The following is a 20,529-nucleotide window of genomic DNA, read 5'->3' as shown; positions in this document are numbered from 1 at the left end:
GGCCAGGTGGAGAGCGGAAAAGGTCTTCATGGTTCCCGGAGGCTTCACACCCGTATAGCCGTACGGTACTAGTATACAAGATTCTCATGTTGCCCTGGCGATATACCTTTCACACAGAGAGTGCTATAACTATACAAGTAGTGAGATACTCCGTAGTTGATACCGTCAATCACCACTGTCGAGTCATCTTTGCAGTTGAATCGGCATCCCCGGCAAACACGTCAACTTGCCGAGTCGACCCAAATGGGGCTTACCTAATATCTCCAAACCGCGAAAGCTCAGTCCTTTCCCGCCAGATTGGACCTTCAAGACAACTCATCTCCTCCCCCCAATTCTCACCCTCCCCTACCTCCAGGCTAATTTCCAGGAGGACTTTTTTTCCCTCCCCCCTTCTCTCTGTTATCTGTCTCCGTATCTGTCTCTCGTCATGTTCCGCACCGTTCTCCCCCGTGCTGCGCCGCGGGCTGCGCTCCGCGCCGGCTCCAAGGCTGTGCCTTCCACCTTCATTGCTCCCTCTATGCTCTTCATTGGCCGCTCAAGTCGCGGCTATGCCTCTGAAGCCGGTAAGTTTATGCTTGAACAACTTCTCGGGGACGATTCCGACTGCTCTCCGTGCTCCCCGGTGGACGATTGCTGATTTCCGGTGTGCCCAACAACAGGAGACCACGACCTCGTCATCATCGGTGGTGGTGTCGCCGGTTACGTTGCCGCCATCAAGGCTGGTCAGGAGGGTCTGAAGGTATGTTTGAATTCCATTTTGACACCGCATCCAACAGGTGGAGCTGTGTTGATCGCAACCTTGAAATTTTGCTAACCAGAAGAAACCTGTCTAGACTGCCTGTATCGAGAAGCGCGGAACCCTCGGTGGTACTTGCCTGAACGTCGGCTGCATTCCCTCAAAGTCCCTGCTCAACAACTCCCACCTCTACCACCAGATCCTCCACGACTCCAAGAAGCGCGGTATCGAAGTTGGTGATGTCCAGCTCAACCTTGGACAGATGATGAAGGCCAAGGACCAGTCCGTTGAGGGTCTGACCAAGGGTGTGGAGTTCCTGCTCAAGAAGAACGGTGTCGACTACATCAAGGGTGCCGGTTCCTTCGTCGATGGCAACACTATCAAGGTTGCCCTCAACGAGGGTGGCGAGCAGACCGTCCGCGGCAAGAACATCCTGATTGCCACCGGTTCCGAAGCCACCCCCTTCCCCGGCCTGAACATCGACGAGAAGCGCATCATCACCAGCACTGGTGCTCTTACCCTCACTGAGGTCCCCAAGAAGATGGTTGTCATTGGTGGTGGTATTATCGGTCTCGAGATGGTGCGTTTATTATCTGCCACTCTGATTATACCTAGTAAACTAACACTCCTTGTCATTATAGGCCTCCGTTTGGTCCCGTCTCGGTGCTCAGGTCACCGTTGTTGAGTTCCTCGGCCAGATCGGTGGTCCCGGTATGGATGCCGAGATCGCCAAGCAGGCCCAAAAGATCCTGGGCAAGCAGGGCATCAAGTTCAAGACTGGCACCAAGGTCGTCAACGGTGATGACAGCGGAGCTACCGTCGCCCTGAACGTTGAGTCGGCTAAGGGCGGTAAGGAGGAGACTCTGGACGCTGATGTTGTCCTGGTCGCCATTGGCCGTCGTCCCTACACCGAGGGCCTGAACCTCGAGAACGTCGGTATCGACAAGGACGACCGTGGCCGTCTCGTCATCGACCAGGAGTACCGCACCAAGCTGCCCCACGTCCGCGTTGTTGGTGATGTTACCTTCGGCCCCATGCTGGCCCACAAAGCCGAGGAGGAGGCCGTTGCTGTCATCGAGTACATCAAGAAGGGCCACGGTCACGTTAACTACGCCGCCATTCCTCCCGTCATGTACACCCACCCCGAGGTCGCCTGGGTCGGCCAAAACAAGGCCGAGGTCAAGGCCTCCGGTGTCAAGTACAACGTCGGATCTTTCCCCTTCAGCGCCAACTCCCGTGCCAAGACCAACCTCGACACTGAGGGTCTCGTCAAGATCATCGCTGATGCCGAGACTGACCGCATCCTGGGTGCCCACATCATCGGCCCCGGTGCCGGTGAGATGATCGCCGAGGCTACCCTCGCCATTGAGTACGGTGCTTCAAGTGAGGATGTTGCCCGCACTTGCCACGCCCACCCTACCCTCTCCGAGGCTTTCAAGGAGGCCGCCATGGCCACCCACTCCAAGGCCATCCACTTCTAGACGTTGACGCAGTTGCGATTTCGATATCCTCTCACCCCCGTGTACTACTTTTGTTGGAGTTTTAGTCTAGCTTCGCTAGCAAACTACATGTAGCATTTCATGTAATCATTTCTTTCTGTTATTATCTCTAAAACACACACTACCAATCCTAGTGCCTTTGCATCTCGTTAGCCAATTGCTTCATGTTAACCGCCCAAGATATCTTTCCAGGACGTGTAGACTTACTTACTATACCAGTACTAGTACGTTAAACTTACAATTCAACTTGAAGTTTGAAAAAAAAAAGTATGGCGTGGTGGACCTGCAAATATCATAGTTCGCCCGTGTTCTACTAGGTAAAACCTGGAGGTATGACTACCATCATATCTTCAATTGCTCGCAACCCTTTATTTCCAAATTCCAGCAAATCGCTGCTTGGTATGGCAGGGATGAGTTGGATTTATCATTATCAAACCCTTCGAATGTGTTCGCCGTGCCCCGATAAAGAAGACGGCCTGGCCAATTGGGCGGCTATAACCCCCATCATTAAACTGCGCATCATTCCATGGGAGCCAAGAAGAATTTCAGCTATTCAAGCTCTCCATTCAAAGTCGTGTCAAGCTCGTCAAAGTAGACTTTAGCGATCCGACCTGACAAAACCTTGTCTCGTATTTTCTGGAAAACAACCGGCAGGCTGGAGTGGTCAAGGAACTGTGAAACATTGCAATTCACCTCGGGGTATTGTGGTTTCAGTTTGACTGACTGTTGATGGAGCCGTTCCTTGGAATTACTGGCAGACTTTCCTTGTATGACCTTCTGCATGATCTGTTTGGTGCCAAAGGATTTTCCAGAGCCTGGTGACACTCCGATAGAAAGTGGTTTTTGGGAGGCTTTGCAAGATATTCCTGCACCTTATTTGAGATGTAATGGAATTTATCCATTACCTCCCTGTCGGCTACGGACATCTTGGCAAACTTGGCTGTGGGGATAGATGCTAGTGATCCATCCTCTTCCCGGGCGTTCACAATACCTTCAGCTAGGTCAAAGATTTTCTTTTCCAAACTGCGTCGAGGATGAGGTCTTCGCTCCACGTATTGTTCGAATATGGACCATGTCTCGCGTTTTTCAGGTGTTGATGGTATTTCAGAACATTCAATGTTCTGAATTAGCTCCATTTCGAAGTCCAAGTCCGGGTATTGTGGGCACCAATTTTCGGGTCTCTCGGATGCAGGGAATCTTTTTTCTGCGAGGGATTGAACATTGCTTAACCCTTTTGTGATCGGTTCTCGAAGATCAATGTCTGCTAGAGCTCGACGTGGGTGATTATTTATCTCGCTTCTCACGCTGTATATCAATCCACTTGTAAACGCAGCTTGGAGGGACGGGCGAGGTACAGAGTATGGTGGTGTCACAACAGCTGCACCATTCTCTAGATCGAAGTAGAGCTGATTTAGTGACGGATTCTGCCGCAAGACGACCGCGCCGGAGGAACCAATTCGAATGATCCATTGGACTGTCGCCGTAAATTCACCTGGAGAGTCTGGTATTTCAGCGGGCTTGAAGAGATCTACTATATCCGCAGCTATTTTCTCCCATGATGACTTCGGCGTGATTGATATTCCGTTGTCCCTTAGATCATCGGCATCGATAATAATAAGCAGATGTCTCAAGTCAGGATTCCTGAGGATTTTGAAGATCCCTGAAGTTTGGTTCGCAGTCTGCGATATCTGCTTTGGGTTTCTGGTACTATAGAAGACATAAGATGATCTGCAGTCTCCCAGACAAGATCGCCACTTTTCCGTGGAAATTATTTCGCCTTCTGGATCGTCGATCACGAGGAACTGACTTGATATGCTTTTCCAGGCTAGAGGGGGATTCTGTGGGCTTTCGTCATTTGATAATCGGATATCGATAGGCAGAAGCGGAGAGGTTGCATCAAATGACCGTTGAGAGTTAACTTCGGATTTTCTATCGACCAAAGACAACTCGTTCATGGAGAACAGAGAGTTCGCACATCTGATCTCCTTGGTCTCGGACTGATGGTTATCAATGTCTTGAAAAATCGAGGTGGTACTGTTTTCGCTTTCTTCAAACATAAATTTGCGCAAGAGCCTTGGTCCGGCCTCCAGACCTTGGAGGGATTGGATATCCCCTTTTTGGAAAGAAAAAAGATCAACTCGATCTCTTCCTAGCACCGTAATATCGGGCTCTCCATTCATACTGGGTAGTAGGGGTGACATGGCCATGATAACTGAATAGAGTACGCGATGATTAGGAAACGAGGTCCTGAGTAATAAGCGTGCGGGAAATAGTTGGAAATGATTTCTGCCTGGGAGTGGGGGGCTATTAATTTAAGCCGGATACTATATAATAGTAGGCTGATAAGTTCCAATAGCCCAGATATCGCCCGGCCATTTTACATTCACTCCCGGGATAGATCCTACCAATCGCAACAAAAAGAAAACCGAACGAACTATATGGTAGCATCATATATCTGAAAATAGTCAAAATTACCGCGGTATACGTTGGGTTTCTCTTTGAGTCATGGGCTCCCGCCATAATGTTTTTGAATGCTCTGGTTCTCATCTAGCTTGACCCATGACATCAAGTCTTTCCTTATAAGACAATCTAGACTGAGGCATTATTATCACCTACGCCTTATGCAAATCGTTACGGAGCAGGCGCACCGTGAAAGGAACTAAATTTCAGGTCTTGAATATAGCCTGGAGGAGTACTCGTTTAAATTCAAAAACTATTTCATTCCTCATACCAGGGGTTGGTCAGTATGATGACGCGTATTAACATCGAATCCCATCAGCTCATGATCAGATGCGCGAAAAAAAAGTACGAGTACGAGCGTATTCTCTTGAAAGGTCTCGCCGCAGCGAATCTAATCATGTTCTTAGGTACGAAGTTCTATAGGTGGTTCGAACTGCCGTGCAAAACTTTAAGAGAATCTAGACCCGTCAACCCATATGTTAAGGCCTGCCGGGCCGGATCCGACAGAACTCAACTCTTACTGCGCCGCACAAATATTCTCCCATCCATGGCTCAAGTCTTAAGAACAGGTCGTTATCGCCCAAACTATCCGTGACATTCCCCGCGTCCTGGCATTCCGTCACGGTCCCGACCACTGTGAGCGTACCCCGGCCGGATTCAGACTTCGAGATCACGGGATAAGACAGAGAACAACAACCAAAACCAACTAGCAAGGTGGCTTTTCATTGTGAAATTTTAGTCCACTACCTGCCGAGAAGGGCTGTGCGAGGTAGGTGATTAGGGGTCGGTATGCTTGTGGCGGCCTGGCAATTTACCATAACAACCGCGGGCGCGACACACATACATAGAAGATGAAAAAACAACAGACAAAAATGAAACTCCGATAGGGGGAATCGAACCCCCGGCTGCCGTGTGAGAGACGGCGATGTTAGCCACTACACCATATCGGAGAATTGTTGAATATCGGTACAGGGCTTGGCATCAAGAGCTTGGGTTAGCGTGGTCGGGTTCTGCGCTCCGGTGCGTGGTAGTATATAATGATCAGCTTTCCCCCTCCTATCCAAATTTCCACATTTTCCTTTTTCGGCCCTCAGCTGAGGTGTTTTTGCTATTGATCTGGATCACTGAGCTCCAGAGTTCCGCCTCCCCCTTTCGCCTGTGTGTAACTCGTCAGCCCCGCAGTTTTGTGCCGGTAATCCTGCGCTGCCCTCTCTCGTCTGGCTGTCTTCTGTTGCTTAGCTCTGACCATAGGCGCTCAATGTGAGATAGCCCCTTCTCCCAACCAGCGACATCGGCCTGCTAGTTGACCTCTACGCATACAGGCATATCCACCCTATATTTGACTTAGATAATCATCACTAAGGTATTGGAGATGGGAGAAACCCCCATCTCGGGATTTTGATTTTGGTTGCCCCTTTTGTTTTGATAGAACTTGAGAGAGACCTAGATGGAGTGGCTTGACCTTCCAAGTCGCTCCTATTCCCCTCTATTCCTCCTGGGTCCCTCCCTTCAAATAATCAGACCTTTGTCTTTTCTTATGTGCTTTTGTCTCCTATACAACCCTAGTCTACGTGCAAGTACGATTGCATTACTCGATATAACAAGCTCAACAAATCTCCTTAGCGCGGCTGACTCGGAAGGCTCGCTGCTATTGATGGTACCAGACACAGTCTCGTCACAAAATGGCACTCCCCTGTTATAACTATATGATATAAGCCTATTTTAAACCTTTTCACTGTCTATCAAAGCGATCCCAGCCAATACCATGACCAAAGGCCGTATGAATTAGTTCTCGTCCATTATAGCTTATATTACTTGCATAATTCCTTGCTAATCCATCCCAGGCATCAACTAAGACGACTGCTATTATAAATTATAAAACCTATCCAGTCAACTACTAATGTCGTATTAAACTAAGAGAATACACCCAGTAGATATCGGTTCTTCATTTTATTTAGATCCGGTCACCAGGATTTCCCTCACAGTATTCAGGGGCAATTGACTATACTTTGATTCCTCAACAAATTTCTGTTAATCCAAACTGGAATTCAATAGAAATATTCGGCCGAACAACTCCCATCCTCCTCATCTATCCAAAGAATCTTCCGAAGATCTTCCACGCCCATGAACTCCGTGGCTCTCGCTGTGCACAAAACTCATTCCATTCCCAGATCCGAAGTTTACCCAATGGATCCCCCGAGGTATCTTCTTTCCACATATTTTGTGGGGGATACGGGGACGAATCGAAGACAAGCCTGTATGCGAAGTTCGCCGCAGCCGAAGTGGACAATCCTAGTTTCTTATCTTCACCTGTGATAAACTCGCCTTTCTCGATGCGGATGGCAAATTTCCGGGAGGTGAAGGCGTCGTCAGAGAGACGTAAGGAATTGACCGCAGCGTTGCCTTGTTTCTTGTCAACTACGACCGGTTTGTTCTTTTTGAACGGCGAAAAAAAAGGACTGTAGCGATTGGTCAGAGATATTTCTATCTCACATTGACACACTGGAGAGCTTCGTGTATCGATTTCGGAGTCAAGTATCTCGGGATTCTGGGCTTTCCAGTCGAACTCTGCGGCGATGAACATGCAAAACTCGCGGCGGGCAAAGAGCTGAATAATATCAGCGTGAATATTCATGATATCGTCTCGGCTCGAGCTGAGAGCCTTTTGCATGCTCTGCTGACATGAGTTAACTTACATTCCCCGTGCCGTTTGTCTTGAATTCGATCCAGGATTCGTCATTCGAGTCCCAGTACCAGAACTTGTCGCAAAGAAGCGACTTCAACGTTGATTTCATCTTGGAGATGGTGGAAGAGAAGCTCTATTCAGATCTTGCAAGTTTTAAGAAGTGGGATATGAGGACTCCTTTGGATCCTGCTTATCCGGCATCTTGAGTGATCTAATACAAATCACCAGGCTGCCCGCAGGAAGCCAAAATTCATGGGGCCAAAAGACAAGGGGCCAAAGGCAACTATTTTTGACCCCCTTATGACGTCATCCGTGACTAGAGAGCGCTGGGTTGTTTACCTGACGATAAACAAACCTGTGCAATACCTCACAGGAAATACAGCACTTGTAATAAAACTCGAACGGTCGAACTCCCTGCCGTACCCTTCTGCTCTCGCAGAGTGCTCTATCAATTTTCATTTACAATGGTTATATATTTCCCCTAGACACATCGATTCCAAACACATCACAGTGTCCAATGAAGGGAATAGAAATAGAATGAAATATGGAGCTATGCTTATAGATGTTGGCCACATTAAATTGAGAACATCAACGACGGACTTAGTAGCTAATACAGAGACACATAACTCTTTGAACCAAGCAGAATAGGCAATGGCCCACCATTCAAAGGCGTCAATCAATATTTAGACCGGGCCAATTTCATCTAGCCTTGGCCTTGTGTTTCTTTATGGACTAACATCTTCAATGAGCATTCATGAGTAAAACGGACAGCGCATATTCTCAGCTAATTCCGAAATTAGACATAGGTCTCCCGATAGCCCAAAATCCACACCCGCCCTTTTAGCCTCCGCTGCCAGGTTGGCACACTGTGCTTTGTATAATTCATCCGCATCATAAGGACACGTCAACAAGATTTTCTTCAAGTTCGGGGTGTAGAACTGCTTCTGACTGGCAAAGTTACGAAAGAGGAGCTCAAGAGCCTTATCGTGGGGGCTCTTTCCGGGCGATAATAAGGAAAGAACAGAGACGGACGCGGGTACTATGTCACCAATTAAGGAATTGGAGTCCATTGACTCATGATCGGCTGGATGATCTGCTGGATGTGCGGCTTCAAAATTACAAAGAACGATATCAAGCGGCAGCTCAAGGCTTTCGAGGCGCTGAAAGCCGCGTAGGCATGGCTTCCCTGGGGTTATCAAGCAGCGTAGTTCTAAAGTGACTGCACAGAGGTGCTCGAGATGACTCCCCACCTCATGCTGCACTCCCGCGATGAATCTACAGAGATCCCAGTCTCGGTATCCCCCGTTGGCTTCAGTTGAATGCCAGTACGTCAATGTTTTGAGACTGGGAGTGTGTTTGAGAAAACCTGCAATGGCCTCGGCATCAACGGACGCATCGTTAAACCCTGCCACCTCAAGCTTCGAATCCAAATCGGTGCCTAGATAACTGGACTCAATACAGTTGTCACCCTCGGCTTTGCCCATGTATCCGTAGCCCCAAAACTTTTTGATGCGCGGTAGAGCTAGGAGCAACGGAACCCATGGTATATCACAACTCCCACTATATGTCGTGACCTGTGCAAGGCTGGCATTACTATGAGGATTTTTCCTGGCAGTTTGGAGAACGGTAGTGATGAGATTTTGAGGTGCAGAAGACCGAAGCCGAGAAAATGCTGGCGTGAGTACCCGCAGATTCGGTAGAAGGGTCAGAGCAAAGGCAGCAGCATGTTCTGATTGGCGCCAGCTGTTGACATCCTCCATCATAGCGCTATAGAATTCCTTCCAGTCGAGTCCTGCTTCCCTCAAATACAATGAGTCCGCGAATAGTTGACGCGTAGCTTCATTACGATCTCTCCATATTTCGGACCCGGCATTCTCTCGGACGGTTGTGGGAAGTCGAGTGTAGGCACGACTATCGAGCGAAAAGGTAGCCTCAAGAATATAGCGTCGCACAGTTGGTTCGATAGCAATTCGCGAAATCAGACTATACGCCGAGGTCGCTGTATCAGGAAACCGGAGCAAGTCGTGATAATATCTAAACTCTCTAAAGTCCTTATTTGTTTTGTTGTATTCGAACTTCTGAAAATGAAAGCGTAGGTTGTTATAGTGCTCGAGAAAGGGGATGCATAGTGTGTAGAGATATTTGCATGTTAATGCTAGGCACTCAAATCCCTCTGGCAGGGTGTGTGGGATGATTCGTTGCAACAACTCCGTTAATAATTGCATGAGGGCCATGATCATGTTCGAAATTGTAACACCAAGACGCTTCTCATAGCTGTAATCGGCGAGGTGTGTTGAAGGGCAATGATGCTTTGGTCAGAAAGAGCCGAAAGGCTCGCTGCCGGTTGGTTCCGCTGTAAAATCCCGTGTCGATTTGCTGCGGCAGTGCGAAAGAGTTAGGTCAACCACTCGCGAACGGTAAACTGTGTGTGGGCTTCGCGAGAGCTCGAGATGCTGCGCCAGGGGACCTGGGCTCGCCCCATACGTTGTCCCATGCGCAGGGCGATCCACCAATTTGGGGTCGGGGTCGGGGGCTGGGGCTGGGGCTTGTTAATGGGGCGGCGAGCATGAAGTACATACATATAGTAAAAAACGAGGTGATATTTGGTGATATTTGGTGATAACCCGCTGATCGATGACGTCAATTGGGTTGCAGATACTAGTACTAGTCACATTCCCGCCCCCGGACTTTGGACCCTCCCCTGTCAACACGCAAGGGGCCAGATAAACCAGATTCAAAACAGAGTCCTCAATCACATTTCAACGGGATTGCGAGATCTTACTCTCTCAGATCATTACCTTTCAAATTCTTGATATAGCTTCTTTCAAACCGTCTCCGAAATGAAATCGACTCTGCTGTCGCTTCTTTGCGACAAGCGCTGGGGGTGGGACTCGGGTCCCGAAAGTCACATCCAGTTCAAAGCAAATGGCACTGGCAACGTAAGTAATACCAGTACTCTCAGGGCTCTTAGCTCTAGGTTATAAGCTATCATGTGCATCAACACTAATATCTTTCAGCTCTTGGCCTGCCGCGAGTTCTGCATCTACATCTGCTCAGAATTCGATTGGACTGTCCAGAATCCAGATATACTTGCCTCTGAAGTCGATACAGAAACTTCACCGGTTTTTCAATTCGAGATAGAAATATCTCTGACAAATCGCTTTAGTGATGTGTACAACCCGTCCAAATATAGCGGAAAGCTCGATGCTCACGGAAATAGAGGGAACGCTGCAATCAACGCTCTACATCTCTCCGACGAAGTATTCACCTGCCGGAAATTCAAAATTTGCATCGAGAAAGGTCGCTTCATCACAGGCGAAGATAAAAAGAAGGGATTGTCGACTTGGAGTGCGACGAACTTCGCATACCGGCTTGTCTTCGATTCATCCCCTTATCCTCCAGAACAGATGTGGAAAATACTTAACTATAGTGAGCCATCTTTCTGGGAATGGAATGAGTTTTGTAGCCAGGAAGTGCCACCAAGTTCATGTGGGAAGATCTACCGAGCATTATTTGGATAGACGCAAAGAATGGAGGCCATTCAACCGAATAAGCAGATAGCTTTTCAGCATTGATGATTCCAAAGTTTCGAGTATGGAAGACAGCCCTGTAGCTTAATGCAAGAAGCCTGTTTACTTATTGCGAATACCCCACAGGCTCAATTTCTGAGCAGGATGAGAGACAGGATCCGCTAAGTATAGATCTAGCAGGCGTCCTCAGGCAGCCCCGGAGATTTAAATAAAATAAGCATTGTCGATTTTCACGGAAAAGCTCGTTCTAGAAGTAAGGCAAGGCTCAGGAGCCTAGCTAAAAACTTAAGATACGTTCAAGGTGTTTTGCTTGGAATATTTGAGCATGTGGTTACCATGTATGACATTGGCCTCGAAGAATTTATTTTGAATTCTTTGCGAGTCATTTTCATAGCCTCACAAAGGCTAGTAGTCCCCAGTTAGGCTGGATTATTGGAAACTTGTTGCAAGTGTCTCCTTGACTTGTGTAGAGAGTGAGGGGAAAGAATGCAGGGAAGGAAATCAAAGTAAAAGAACAAGCCTTTCCATCTAGGCCTGACTATTTTATGGTGCTCTATACCCGGAAATGACTCAATAGGCCTGCTACCGCAATATATGGCAATAGCCCTGGAGGCCGTCGTAACACAAGATCCGAAATTACCTGTATTCCCTATCCAAATTGAGAGATGGCTGGTGTATATGGACTAGCAACAAGTTGGAGGTTACTCTGTGTCTAGAGAGAAGATTCCTAGTACTTAAATCAATTTCTAACTCAATCAAAAAGAGAATCTACCTGAGTAACTAATGAGCTTCTTAACCAGTAATAAATGTACTTGGGCTCTAATGATGTCAAGATAGGCCTCCGAACTTATTGTAAAGTCCTGTATACCTCCTGGCATAAATTCCCTGGCAAACCTACTGACCCAGTTGCGACTAAAAAGCGCCGTACTATTGGAACAACAGGACAGGCGGAGACAGAAATCCTGGGATGGGGATATCCCTCATATCTAACAAGCTGTTGCAACATAGAACAACAGAACACTCTCAATCGAATGATCACGAACTGCTCTTCTGCTCAGAGATCTTCGGGACGACCCTCAATGACCCAACTCCGCCAGTCGGCAGGTACAGTCACATCCAGGTGGAGATTTTCAGTTTCTCCGTCTGGTGAGACTGTTTTCTTCGCACAGGTGGCTCCAATTCCCATGTCATTTGCCTTCCCCTTCAACATGTTTGGCTTTACCAGAACCTGGTATACTGGATCGTGGTGGTCATAGACAGGTGATATAAAGACTGTCTTCTCTGGATCAAGCCCCAAACTCTCGACATATTTGTTACGCGCAAATTCGCTCTTTGGTTGAAGAAGGGAATTGCCGCATTCGTCTTCCTCCGGGATCCATGCTTTGGGCGCCGCCTCCCACTTGTCAAGATCGGCCCAGATAGCGCAGTTCCTTTAGGATATCAATATTAGTCCATTCATTTTAATATAAAATGAGTTGAGTATAAATATCAAGTCATACCATTCATAGCCCTTCCACTCTCCCGGGCCTGTGGATAGATAAACCCCCCAGCCAATTTGCTGCCCATTGGGGTTGTCCCAGACCATCGTTTTTGCTTTATTATATGCTTCTGCAAGTTCCTAGTAAGATAGTAAAGCTAAGTATCCCCTGTGAAAGTTTAAATATATGAACAGAGATTAAAACGCTTTTCAGATACCTACCGGCTTAAGATTTTTGTATCCAATAATTACCTTGCCACTTCCAGGACCTTGTCTTGGCACAAGGGGGATACCTGTGATCAAAGTGACCAGGCACAGGAGCTGGAAGATGATTGGTACCAGCATATTGGTTATTTTGAATTTGATAAGAGATAGGCAATGGCAAAGTGCGCGCAAATTTTGGAAGAGTTGTAGAGCTATCATTCATGTCAGAACAGGGGAATCCAGCGTATTTATTAGGGGTCTCCCCCTTTGATTTTTGACTTTTCCGGGAGATGTTTGGCCCCAGGGATTGTGTCAGGATCAGAACTAACATTAGAAATACAACTCGATCAAGGAATCTAGAACCAAATTTAGCCGATGAGAAGGAACCATAGCTGTCCAAATTCCTGACGCGGGGCTGTCTGAAAAAAAAGGGAAAACGACCACTCCCTGATTTCTAGGTATCTTTATTCACGGCACCTTGCCATACCGCAAGTCGGGACTCGGAAGTTATCGCTATTTCTTTTCGAAATTTTCCTAGTTCTCATAGCGATTTCAAGCATGACAAATATCTCGCCGCAGCTAGCATTGTGCATTTACCATTCCAAAAGTGGTTGGCTAACACAGAAGTGCAAATAGTTGATTGGGGCCAGTGACATAACTGTCTACTTGATGTTGCTTTGTGGCTTGTTTCAAGAAACATAAAATCATTGTTTCTGGTTATAGAGATTTGATATTAATGGAAAATGATCATCATACTTCTGGCCCCCGGATAATCCTTGAAGTCGACAATACTAGTATGGAAACTGCAATATAACCTTCGAGAAAATATTTCTCAGCGATACTTAGCCCCAGGTCTGGCCCGGCTCCCGGGCAACGATAACAATAATAGTCAAACTATCGGGCTATTTCCCATATGCTATTATCTTGTGTTACGGAAACATAAATACTGATGTAGTCTCATACAGACGTTTTGGAGGATCCCAAAAGGCTATCATAGGGGCCATTTTCTAACCCAACCTTCATCCCATTATATTCTTATACTAATAAGATCATATTAAGTGAATTGAGCATTCCCTGATCAGATTATATAATATTTTGGTCTAGCTAGGAATCTAGGTAATAGTCTGGCCCCCTCAGTAATTCTAGGTCTGAAATCCAGGCTGCTATTAGCCCCTAGAACCCCTGGGGCCTAGACCTGGGCATGACCCATGAGCCGGCCCATGGGCATTAAATGGGTCGAAAAACCGATTTTCTGCCCCTTATATAACAATTAGTGGACGATTCGCAACCGCGCTCACTGGTTGTCGATAGAGAATTGGAGTATTAGGTCGCTGAGATTATAGCTACGCGTGCAAAGAGGGTCGGACGGGGTTCGAGAAGGGAGATTCTAGTTCGTTGGACTAGGTATACAGAGTGTATATGGGAACAGTTATGAGAATAATATCGAGTTCAGGGAATCTTTTGCACGAAGAAACTAAATCGGCATCTCGCTGGAGGTGGCCAAGACGCTGCTGGCGAGACTCGTTCTCTGTGTTTTACAAGGTAAAAAGGAAGGATCAAGACGGAATGACCAGCAGGCTTACAGATAGTGTCAACATAACAGCTGAATAATACATTTAATTCTTGTTTCACCGCGTGGGTGCGCTTACATAGCTGTTTTCTACCTGATAAAATATGCGGAAGATTATTGTGTTCAGCAATTTACATAACAAGCGAGAATTAAACCGACTAAGAGAAGATTTACATAGGGATCTATTTTCATCATATCAGTGGAAAATTTTTAGAGCCGCAGTATCGACACAACATGATCAAAGCAATATGATAAAAGTGATCTTACGAAGGCGGCCCTGACACACAGAATTGCTGAAGCTCTCTAATGTCACAGTATATTATTTCTTAGCTTATGTTTCTGCCAGGATACGCTAGGGATAACCACAAAAACTTACAAGTACAAGGGACAAAAGTTTCCGCCAAGCGGCGGCCACGCCCCACTTCTAAGCACCAATAAAAATATCACAAATTCAACACGCAAAAGTAATATAGCAATAACAGCACCAAAAACAATAATAAAAATATTTCAAAAATTGCACGTAACGGCAAATTGATCAAGATAATCCCTCATACACTCAATAGAGTACGTGGAACATGGTAGAACTTTAAAAAATAGTTGTTATGAGGCAACGCAGTCGCGATCGCGACTTTTTAACGTCAAAATACATTGAAAACGCGCTAGTGCCCACTAGCTTGGACGGAAACTTTTGTCCTAGAACTGTAAGAAGCCTCGCCTGCGTCCAGATGCTGCCGAAATGCTTGAGTTGTAAAGAGCGGCGATATCGCGGTTGATACTGAAGCGAATGATATCTTCTAATACTGTCTCCAATTTCCATTTAAGGTCGAAGAAAATAAACGCTGTGAAAATGATAAACGTGATTGCTGGGTCCACAGCGAGGCAGAATGCACTCTCCGTGTGACCGGCCACCCTCAAGGCTAGTTACGCGATCTATTGATAGACACGGCTGAATTGATAAGAGATATAGTAATTTTAGATTCATCGTCCCTGGTCTATTTACAGTACCTGCTGTGCGCTATAATCATCCAAATCCAGAGAAGCATGTTGAACATGGCTTAGAGCGACGCCCGGCATTTTGTAGATTGAGCTTCTCTGCTGATCCATAGGCAGCGGCAATCGATTCTCGCAATCGGTGTTGACAAATATTGTTGTACCATCGAGTGCACCGCCAGGTATTTTCCGTAAATCTTCAACACAATAAGTATCTCTACCGCGCATATCGCCCAAGCAGTGACCCTGATCATGCTGCTTCCAGTTGATTCTTCCACTGCAAGAGCCAATTGTTAGTTTTTTTTTCATACTGTTAGGCTCGTTCTGATCCAGAAAAGGGCAAAGACAAAACTTACCACACAGTTCTCTTAATAGGTACCCAAGACCAATATCCACACTGGCCCTCATCTGAAGGACTTGAGAGAGATAGGCCTTGGGGTCCCACATTAGCTGTGATAGTAGACTGCCAGCCTCCACTGATACCTGCATTCATTGCTTCCTCAAAACTAAGCCAGTAATCGATATCATTAAAAGACCAAGTCATTTTCCTTGCGAAGTTAGAAATATCACAAGGGCCTTCACACCAAGGGCCCAAAGGAAACTCCTGTCCATAAACAAAACGAGTTGACAATTGACAGTACGCAGCGCAGAAGTTTTCTGCAACTATATGGTCGCAGACTCCCTCTGAGTTTAGTTCGTACTTTGGCGGGCAAAAATCATTTAGGTAATCATGGTAGAGAATCGGCATAGCGTCAGTACCGTCGCATGCGTCTCTTTTAGAGAGATTGCCATTGTCCTGGGATGCAAAGGTAGACCGAACGGAGAGGAGAAGAGCTATCGGAGTAATAGATATGAGCATATTGACAATTTTGATTGGAGTTAATATGCAAGGAATGAGGAATCGCTAGAGTTGGAGAGCGTGTTGAGTTTGTTTTGGCCCTGAAATAGCGTGTCACGAGAATGTTGGGGCTAGACTCGTTGTAGGAGGGCTGCCAAGCCACGGCTCGGCTAGGCCAGAGAGCCCCATGGAAGGAGCCGGGGGTTTGACGCATCTAAGATGGAGCGAATGGGGCCAAGAAACTGGGGGGTTCCATGTCGATTGAGTGTTTCATCACGGGACACCATTCTAGATTTGCGAGCGAACTGGGGTGATGTTCCAGGTCAAGCAAAAGGATGAGAAAAGTGCGACCCCATGTTTGCCCATTTTTATTTCCTGCTGATATGTGGTTGCAAGAAAACTGTATCAATTACGCGGTAAATGTGCGTCGGAGACTCTGCAGCAGTAGCAGAAGTGGGCACTGCCATTGCAAAAGGAATGAGAGGGCAGAACGAGAATTTTGCTGGATTATAGGCCTTTCAAACCTCGAAAATTGCTGAACAGACCAGTAGCTCCATGTGTGAATGTTTTCATTTTCTGGGGAAAGAAAGCGAGGAGAAACGAAAAAAGGGATGGACTTAAAACAAGGAAATTGAAAATTGACCCACCAGCGCGCACTTTGATTTCCACTGATCTCGTTGCTCAGACCGATGTTGTTATTATAAGTTTGCAATACTATAATATTTAGAACTTGTTTCAGTTTGTAATTAGTAACCCGCGGATCTCAGTCCGCGACTGCGACCAAAGTAATTGCGTACGCACCTGACCGTGCTTCAGCTGCCTTACGCAAACATCGGTAAGCCAACCCCTTGAAAAAAGCGCGTGTCGATTGTCGAGTCGTGGTATGTAGCAACTACAAGCGACGCCACGATGAGACGAAGCCACACCGGGATTGGCTGTATAGCTTAGCCCGTAAAACAGCGGTCGATAAACCCTTATCGCCTCACCCCGGGAGGTTTCGGAAACTTTGGAATTCTACTCTGAATGTAGGATTGTTTGTGATGAAAAAAAATATGTCAGATCAGATTTGCTATCTCAGGCTTGGAAGGCGCTGAATAAAAAAAAAGAATTAAAGATATTGGCACGCAGAATTCATGAATGTGTTCAAAATTGGGTGGTTGCTTCGACCAAGAATATACTGGAAAAGTAAATGGCTCGATTAGAAACTTGAAGCATCTGGGAAACGTAATTACACAATAAACATAGGCTCCGAATGATGACGGTGTGGATAAAGCGCTCCCCAAGGCATGGATCCTAAGAGACACTTGACAGGAAACACTGCTTAACCCTCAGTCGACGGAGCAATCATGCCATATTGCAGAGAAATTGGAATCAAATAAAATTCAGAATCAGCAGAGCAGCTCCGACAGCAAGGGCGTTGTTGGTAAATGACTTGGAACCAGCGTTGGAATGGGAGGTGTCTCGGTGGGAGACGAAACTGCCGTTGTAGTAACGTCAGAGGTTTCGCATGCGCAAGGAATGACAGTCGTAATAGTTTTGAACGATGAGCAGCTGGTTTTGGCAGAAGAGCTATAGCCAGTCGGCGTGACAGTCGCAGCGACCAAGCACACCGATGTGGTGGATCCCATGGGGATTGTTGTAAATTCAACTCGAGGAACAGTGACCGTTTGAGTGGACCAAGTGACCGTTGTACAGGGAGTGGTATGAGAGTCAGTTACTGCCGGAGTAATTGACTGCATCGAGGTCATCACTTGAGAAGTCTGGCTGGCTGAAGAAGTGCTGGTAGGGACGATATCAATCAGGCCAGGGTTCTGCGGCACGTAAGGGGCGCAGATTCCTGCAAAATACGAAAGGGCGGAGTCCCGCTCCTGGTCCGACTTCGCCCAAGCGTGAATGCAGCTGTCCACATTTCCGGTGAATTCAGATGATGGGCAGAAGCAAGCGGCATCACTGTTAGAGTCGCACTTTGGGATGGAGAGCCAGGTATTGATGCACTTAGGAACAACCTCAGGGCAGGGTGCAGGAACGACAGACGAATCTGGAGTAGCAGTGGCCGTGCTGATAGAGCTTGAAACTAAGCTGGGTGTCGCAATCTCCCATGAAGTGGGATAGAATGTTGTCGACCTGGTGTAAGTGGAAGTAACAGTAGAATGTCCAGGACAGTAAGTGGCCGTAGCAGGGCAGTGAGTCTCAGTGACTTCCGCAGTTGTCCACACAGTCGAAACTTCATGTGTGACCACTGACTTGGTGATGGTGGAGGTGAAAGTGACAGGAGCTGACAGGATAACCGTCTTGGTAGAAACATGAGGTGGATGGGGCTTCGAGCTAGGTGGGGGAAGATCCCCGGGAGGCTTCGAGCCGTCCGAGCAATCAAAGCTAATCTCGTGGATGTTCAAATCACATTCACCAAACTTGCTGTCTTCAGGAAGTGTGAACTCGACAGCAACAGCGCCACCACACTGCTGGTTGACAACATCGACCCCGTCTGGTGAACTAGACGCGAGCTCGTGGCAGGTGGAGCCATCTGCCATTTCGTAGTTCAACCTGAGCAGAGTCTCACGGGATGTAGAAAGGTGAAACTTTTCAACAGAGAACGGGGCTTCGGTTGCCTCGATCCTGACAGCATAGCCGTCGTCCCGAGAAAGCTTTGCCTCGATACACTTGCCCTGTCACAAATTTTTAGTAAGAATAACATATTATCGGATTTGATAGTCTTACATTGGAAGCATTACAAACGTCCCTTGGCGAAAATCCGACGAAGTTGAAGCCTTCGTAGCTCCAATTATCCCCATCAGCAAGATCGGACCATTTAAACCCATCTCTCTGGGGCTCCAGGCACGAGTTGTCGGTATTCTCGGGGCTTGGGTAGCAGGTGTCTGTACCCCACCACTAAGATGAATTAGCTCTGGATGACTTGCTATCATAGGAAACTGCACTCACAAGCCCAGAAGGATGAGCAAGCACACTGGCGCTCAACATCGACAATACAGCAACTGTCTTCATCGTGGCAAATCTTCAAATGAATGTATTGAATATGAATTGCGAGAGTTAAGGAGAGACAGCAATTGAGTCTGAACCTAGAGGGTTAGTAAAAAAGGCGGAAAGGTGAAAGGCGAAGTTTGTCGACTGGAGGCGCGTTGTCGAACATCAGAGAATAGTGGGAAGCAAAGCTTTCTTATGTGTTTCCTGAGTAGTAGCGATCAAGCAAAACATCTCATTGTTGCTCCTACTCTACAACAGCAACAAACCAAGGAATGTAGTTTTTTGAAAACCAACACAAGTTCTGACCCTTCAAAACACCGTCACCATGGGAACTAACTGACAGTCGAAGGTTCGCAGAATCATTTGTTTCGGAATTCACAGTGTGAGATAGTCCAGAACAGTCCTATCAACGCAACATTCTGCAAGGTTGAAATGTGAACTCCTAGTGGACGGATAAAATCACCGACGGTGGTTCCTGGCAAGTGTGAAGTTGATAGAAGCCACGTGAGCGAATCGGGAAGCCCCCCCTCCCCCCTTTCTAGATCGGAAGGAGCCGATCGGGCCCATAAAAATCACCTTTGATCGCCTCAGGCACCAGGATCTTGTTTGAAAGAGATCAAATCGTCCAATAGTACTAACTAATTATCATGGTTCAATTGTTATTAAGACAAGTAGCTATTTGGAAAAGACATAATTCAGGTGCGGTATCTTTTGCAAGGGAGCTCGGCAATTCTTCTCCTAACCATCGCCAACTTTACCACATCCACCTGCTAAGCTTCACTGCTTCATTCTTGGCGCGCCGCGAACAATGCTGACTGAAACCCCCACAGAAAGATCCAATAACGACCCAGATTCGTCTCTCGTGACCTCTTTCTTAGGGCCTCTCCTACAATTTTCTTCCAGCCCTGGCATAGCAAGCCTCCTTGCGACCTCATGCATCCGAACACTGCGGCGAATATCAACGATGGGGCATCTAGTATGATCTATGGCATTACCCAGCTTCAAGTCATTCATATGGAGAAGCACACCTGGTTCCGCGAAGAAAAATCGGATAATGAGAAATCACGACGAATCGTTCACATGCGGTGCCAGGAATAATTCTCACACCGTGGGCCGTGTATCGAGTAGTGTGGCGGCATCGACGCACCCAGACTGACTCCCCCCCCTCTGGTAACGAGACACCCCTAGTTGACTATACGCCACCCACACATCTTAATCGCCCATTTTTTGTTTTGTTTATTCAAGTAACACCAACACCTAGTAATGCTTCGGTCCCGCATTTTGATCATATTTTATTTGGAATGTCGAATAAAACTTGTGACTCCAAGAGGTCCGTTGATTCTGTTTGAGTGAATTTTCCGTTGTTTACCTAGGTATGCAATTTGACTGTCGGCTTAGAATGTAATGAAAAATATATCTTACCCAAGAATATCAAATGTGAGTAAAAGTAATGAATAACTTGAACATTTCAATCACGTTTACCGTTTGAAATCTCTTCGTCATGTATCAAGATTCAAGTTACTAGTAGTACTAATAAATTGACGGTGGTTTCATGAA

General features: G+C 46.9%; 9 protein-coding genes across 9 annotated transcripts; 2 read left to right on the top strand and 7 right to left on the bottom strand.

Moving 5' to 3' along the window:
- Positions 1 to 427: 427 nt before the first annotated feature.
- N7509_004929 (dihydrolipoyl dehydrogenase) lies at positions 428 to 2,217 on the top strand (the record flags this gene model as incomplete). Its single annotated transcript, XM_056629566.1, has 4 exons — positions 428 to 563; positions 660 to 739; positions 834 to 1,316; positions 1,378 to 2,217. 4 exons carry the CDS (start codon positions 428 to 430, stop codon positions 2,215 to 2,217), a joined length of 1,539 nt encoding a protein of 512 aa, XP_056488868.1.
- Positions 2,218 to 2,945: 728 nt separating this feature from the next.
- N7509_004928 (uncharacterized protein) lies at positions 2,946 to 4,415 on the bottom strand (the record flags this gene model as incomplete). Its single annotated transcript, XM_056629565.1, has 1 exon — positions 2,946 to 4,415. The coding sequence occupies one exon, from the start codon at positions 4,413 to 4,415 to the stop codon at positions 2,946 to 2,948; it is 1,470 nt and encodes a 489-aa protein (XP_056488867.1).
- Positions 4,416 to 6,784: 2,369 nt separating this feature from the next.
- Positions 6,785 to 7,490, bottom strand: N7509_004927 (uncharacterized protein; the record flags this gene model as incomplete). The annotated part of the gene is made up of 2 exons (XM_056629564.1): positions 6,785 to 7,303; positions 7,392 to 7,490. 2 exons carry the CDS (start codon positions 7,488 to 7,490, stop codon positions 6,785 to 6,787), a joined length of 618 nt encoding a protein of 205 aa, XP_056488866.1.
- Positions 7,491 to 8,133: 643 nt separating this feature from the next.
- N7509_004926 (uncharacterized protein) lies at positions 8,134 to 9,615 on the bottom strand (the record flags this gene model as incomplete). Its single annotated transcript, XM_056629563.1, has 1 exon — positions 8,134 to 9,615. One exon carries the CDS (start codon positions 9,613 to 9,615, stop codon positions 8,134 to 8,136), a length of 1,482 nt encoding a protein of 493 aa, XP_056488865.1.
- Positions 9,616 to 9,776: 161 nt separating this feature from the next.
- Positions 9,777 to 9,962, bottom strand: N7509_004925 (uncharacterized protein; the record flags this gene model as incomplete). Its single annotated transcript, XM_056629562.1, has 1 exon — positions 9,777 to 9,962. One exon carries the CDS (start codon positions 9,960 to 9,962, stop codon positions 9,777 to 9,779), a length of 186 nt encoding a protein of 61 aa, XP_056488864.1.
- Positions 9,963 to 10,221: 259 nt separating this feature from the next.
- N7509_004924 (uncharacterized protein) lies at positions 10,222 to 10,902 on the top strand (the record flags this gene model as incomplete). Its single annotated transcript, XM_056629561.1, has 2 exons — positions 10,222 to 10,320; positions 10,399 to 10,902. The coding sequence occupies 2 exons, from the start codon at positions 10,222 to 10,224 to the stop codon at positions 10,900 to 10,902; spliced, it is 603 nt and encodes a 200-aa protein (XP_056488863.1).
- A 1,063-nt stretch (positions 10,903 to 11,965) lies between these two features.
- N7509_004923 (uncharacterized protein) lies at positions 11,966 to 12,496 on the bottom strand (the record flags this gene model as incomplete). Its single annotated transcript, XM_056629560.1, has 2 exons — positions 11,966 to 12,341; positions 12,411 to 12,496. The coding sequence occupies 2 exons, from the start codon at positions 12,494 to 12,496 to the stop codon at positions 11,966 to 11,968; spliced, it is 462 nt and encodes a 153-aa protein (XP_056488862.1).
- A 2,662-nt stretch (positions 12,497 to 15,158) lies between these two features.
- N7509_004922 (uncharacterized protein) lies at positions 15,159 to 16,011 on the bottom strand (the record flags this gene model as incomplete). Its single annotated transcript, XM_056629559.1, has 2 exons — positions 15,159 to 15,429; positions 15,509 to 16,011. The coding sequence occupies 2 exons, from the start codon at positions 16,009 to 16,011 to the stop codon at positions 15,159 to 15,161; spliced, it is 774 nt and encodes a 257-aa protein (XP_056488861.1).
- A 1,367-nt stretch (positions 16,012 to 17,378) lies between these two features.
- Positions 17,379 to 18,993, bottom strand: N7509_004921 (CFEM domain-containing protein; the record flags this gene model as incomplete). Its single annotated transcript, XM_056629558.1, has 3 exons — positions 17,379 to 18,656; positions 18,709 to 18,879; positions 18,931 to 18,993. The coding sequence occupies 3 exons, from the start codon at positions 18,991 to 18,993 to the stop codon at positions 17,379 to 17,381; spliced, it is 1,512 nt and encodes a 503-aa protein (XP_056488860.1).
- Positions 18,994 to 20,529: the final 1,536 nt, after the last annotated feature.

The sequence above is a fragment of the Penicillium cosmopolitanum genome (genome assembly GCF_028827165.1).
Source record: "Penicillium cosmopolitanum strain IBT 29677 chromosome Unknown utg000006l:49.0-5199605.0:1.0-5204138.0, whole genome shotgun sequence".
Classification (NCBI taxonomy): Eukaryota; Fungi; Ascomycota; class Eurotiomycetes; order Eurotiales; family Aspergillaceae; genus Penicillium; species Penicillium cosmopolitanum.
This window is presented reverse-complemented; position numbering and strand designations above follow the sequence as displayed.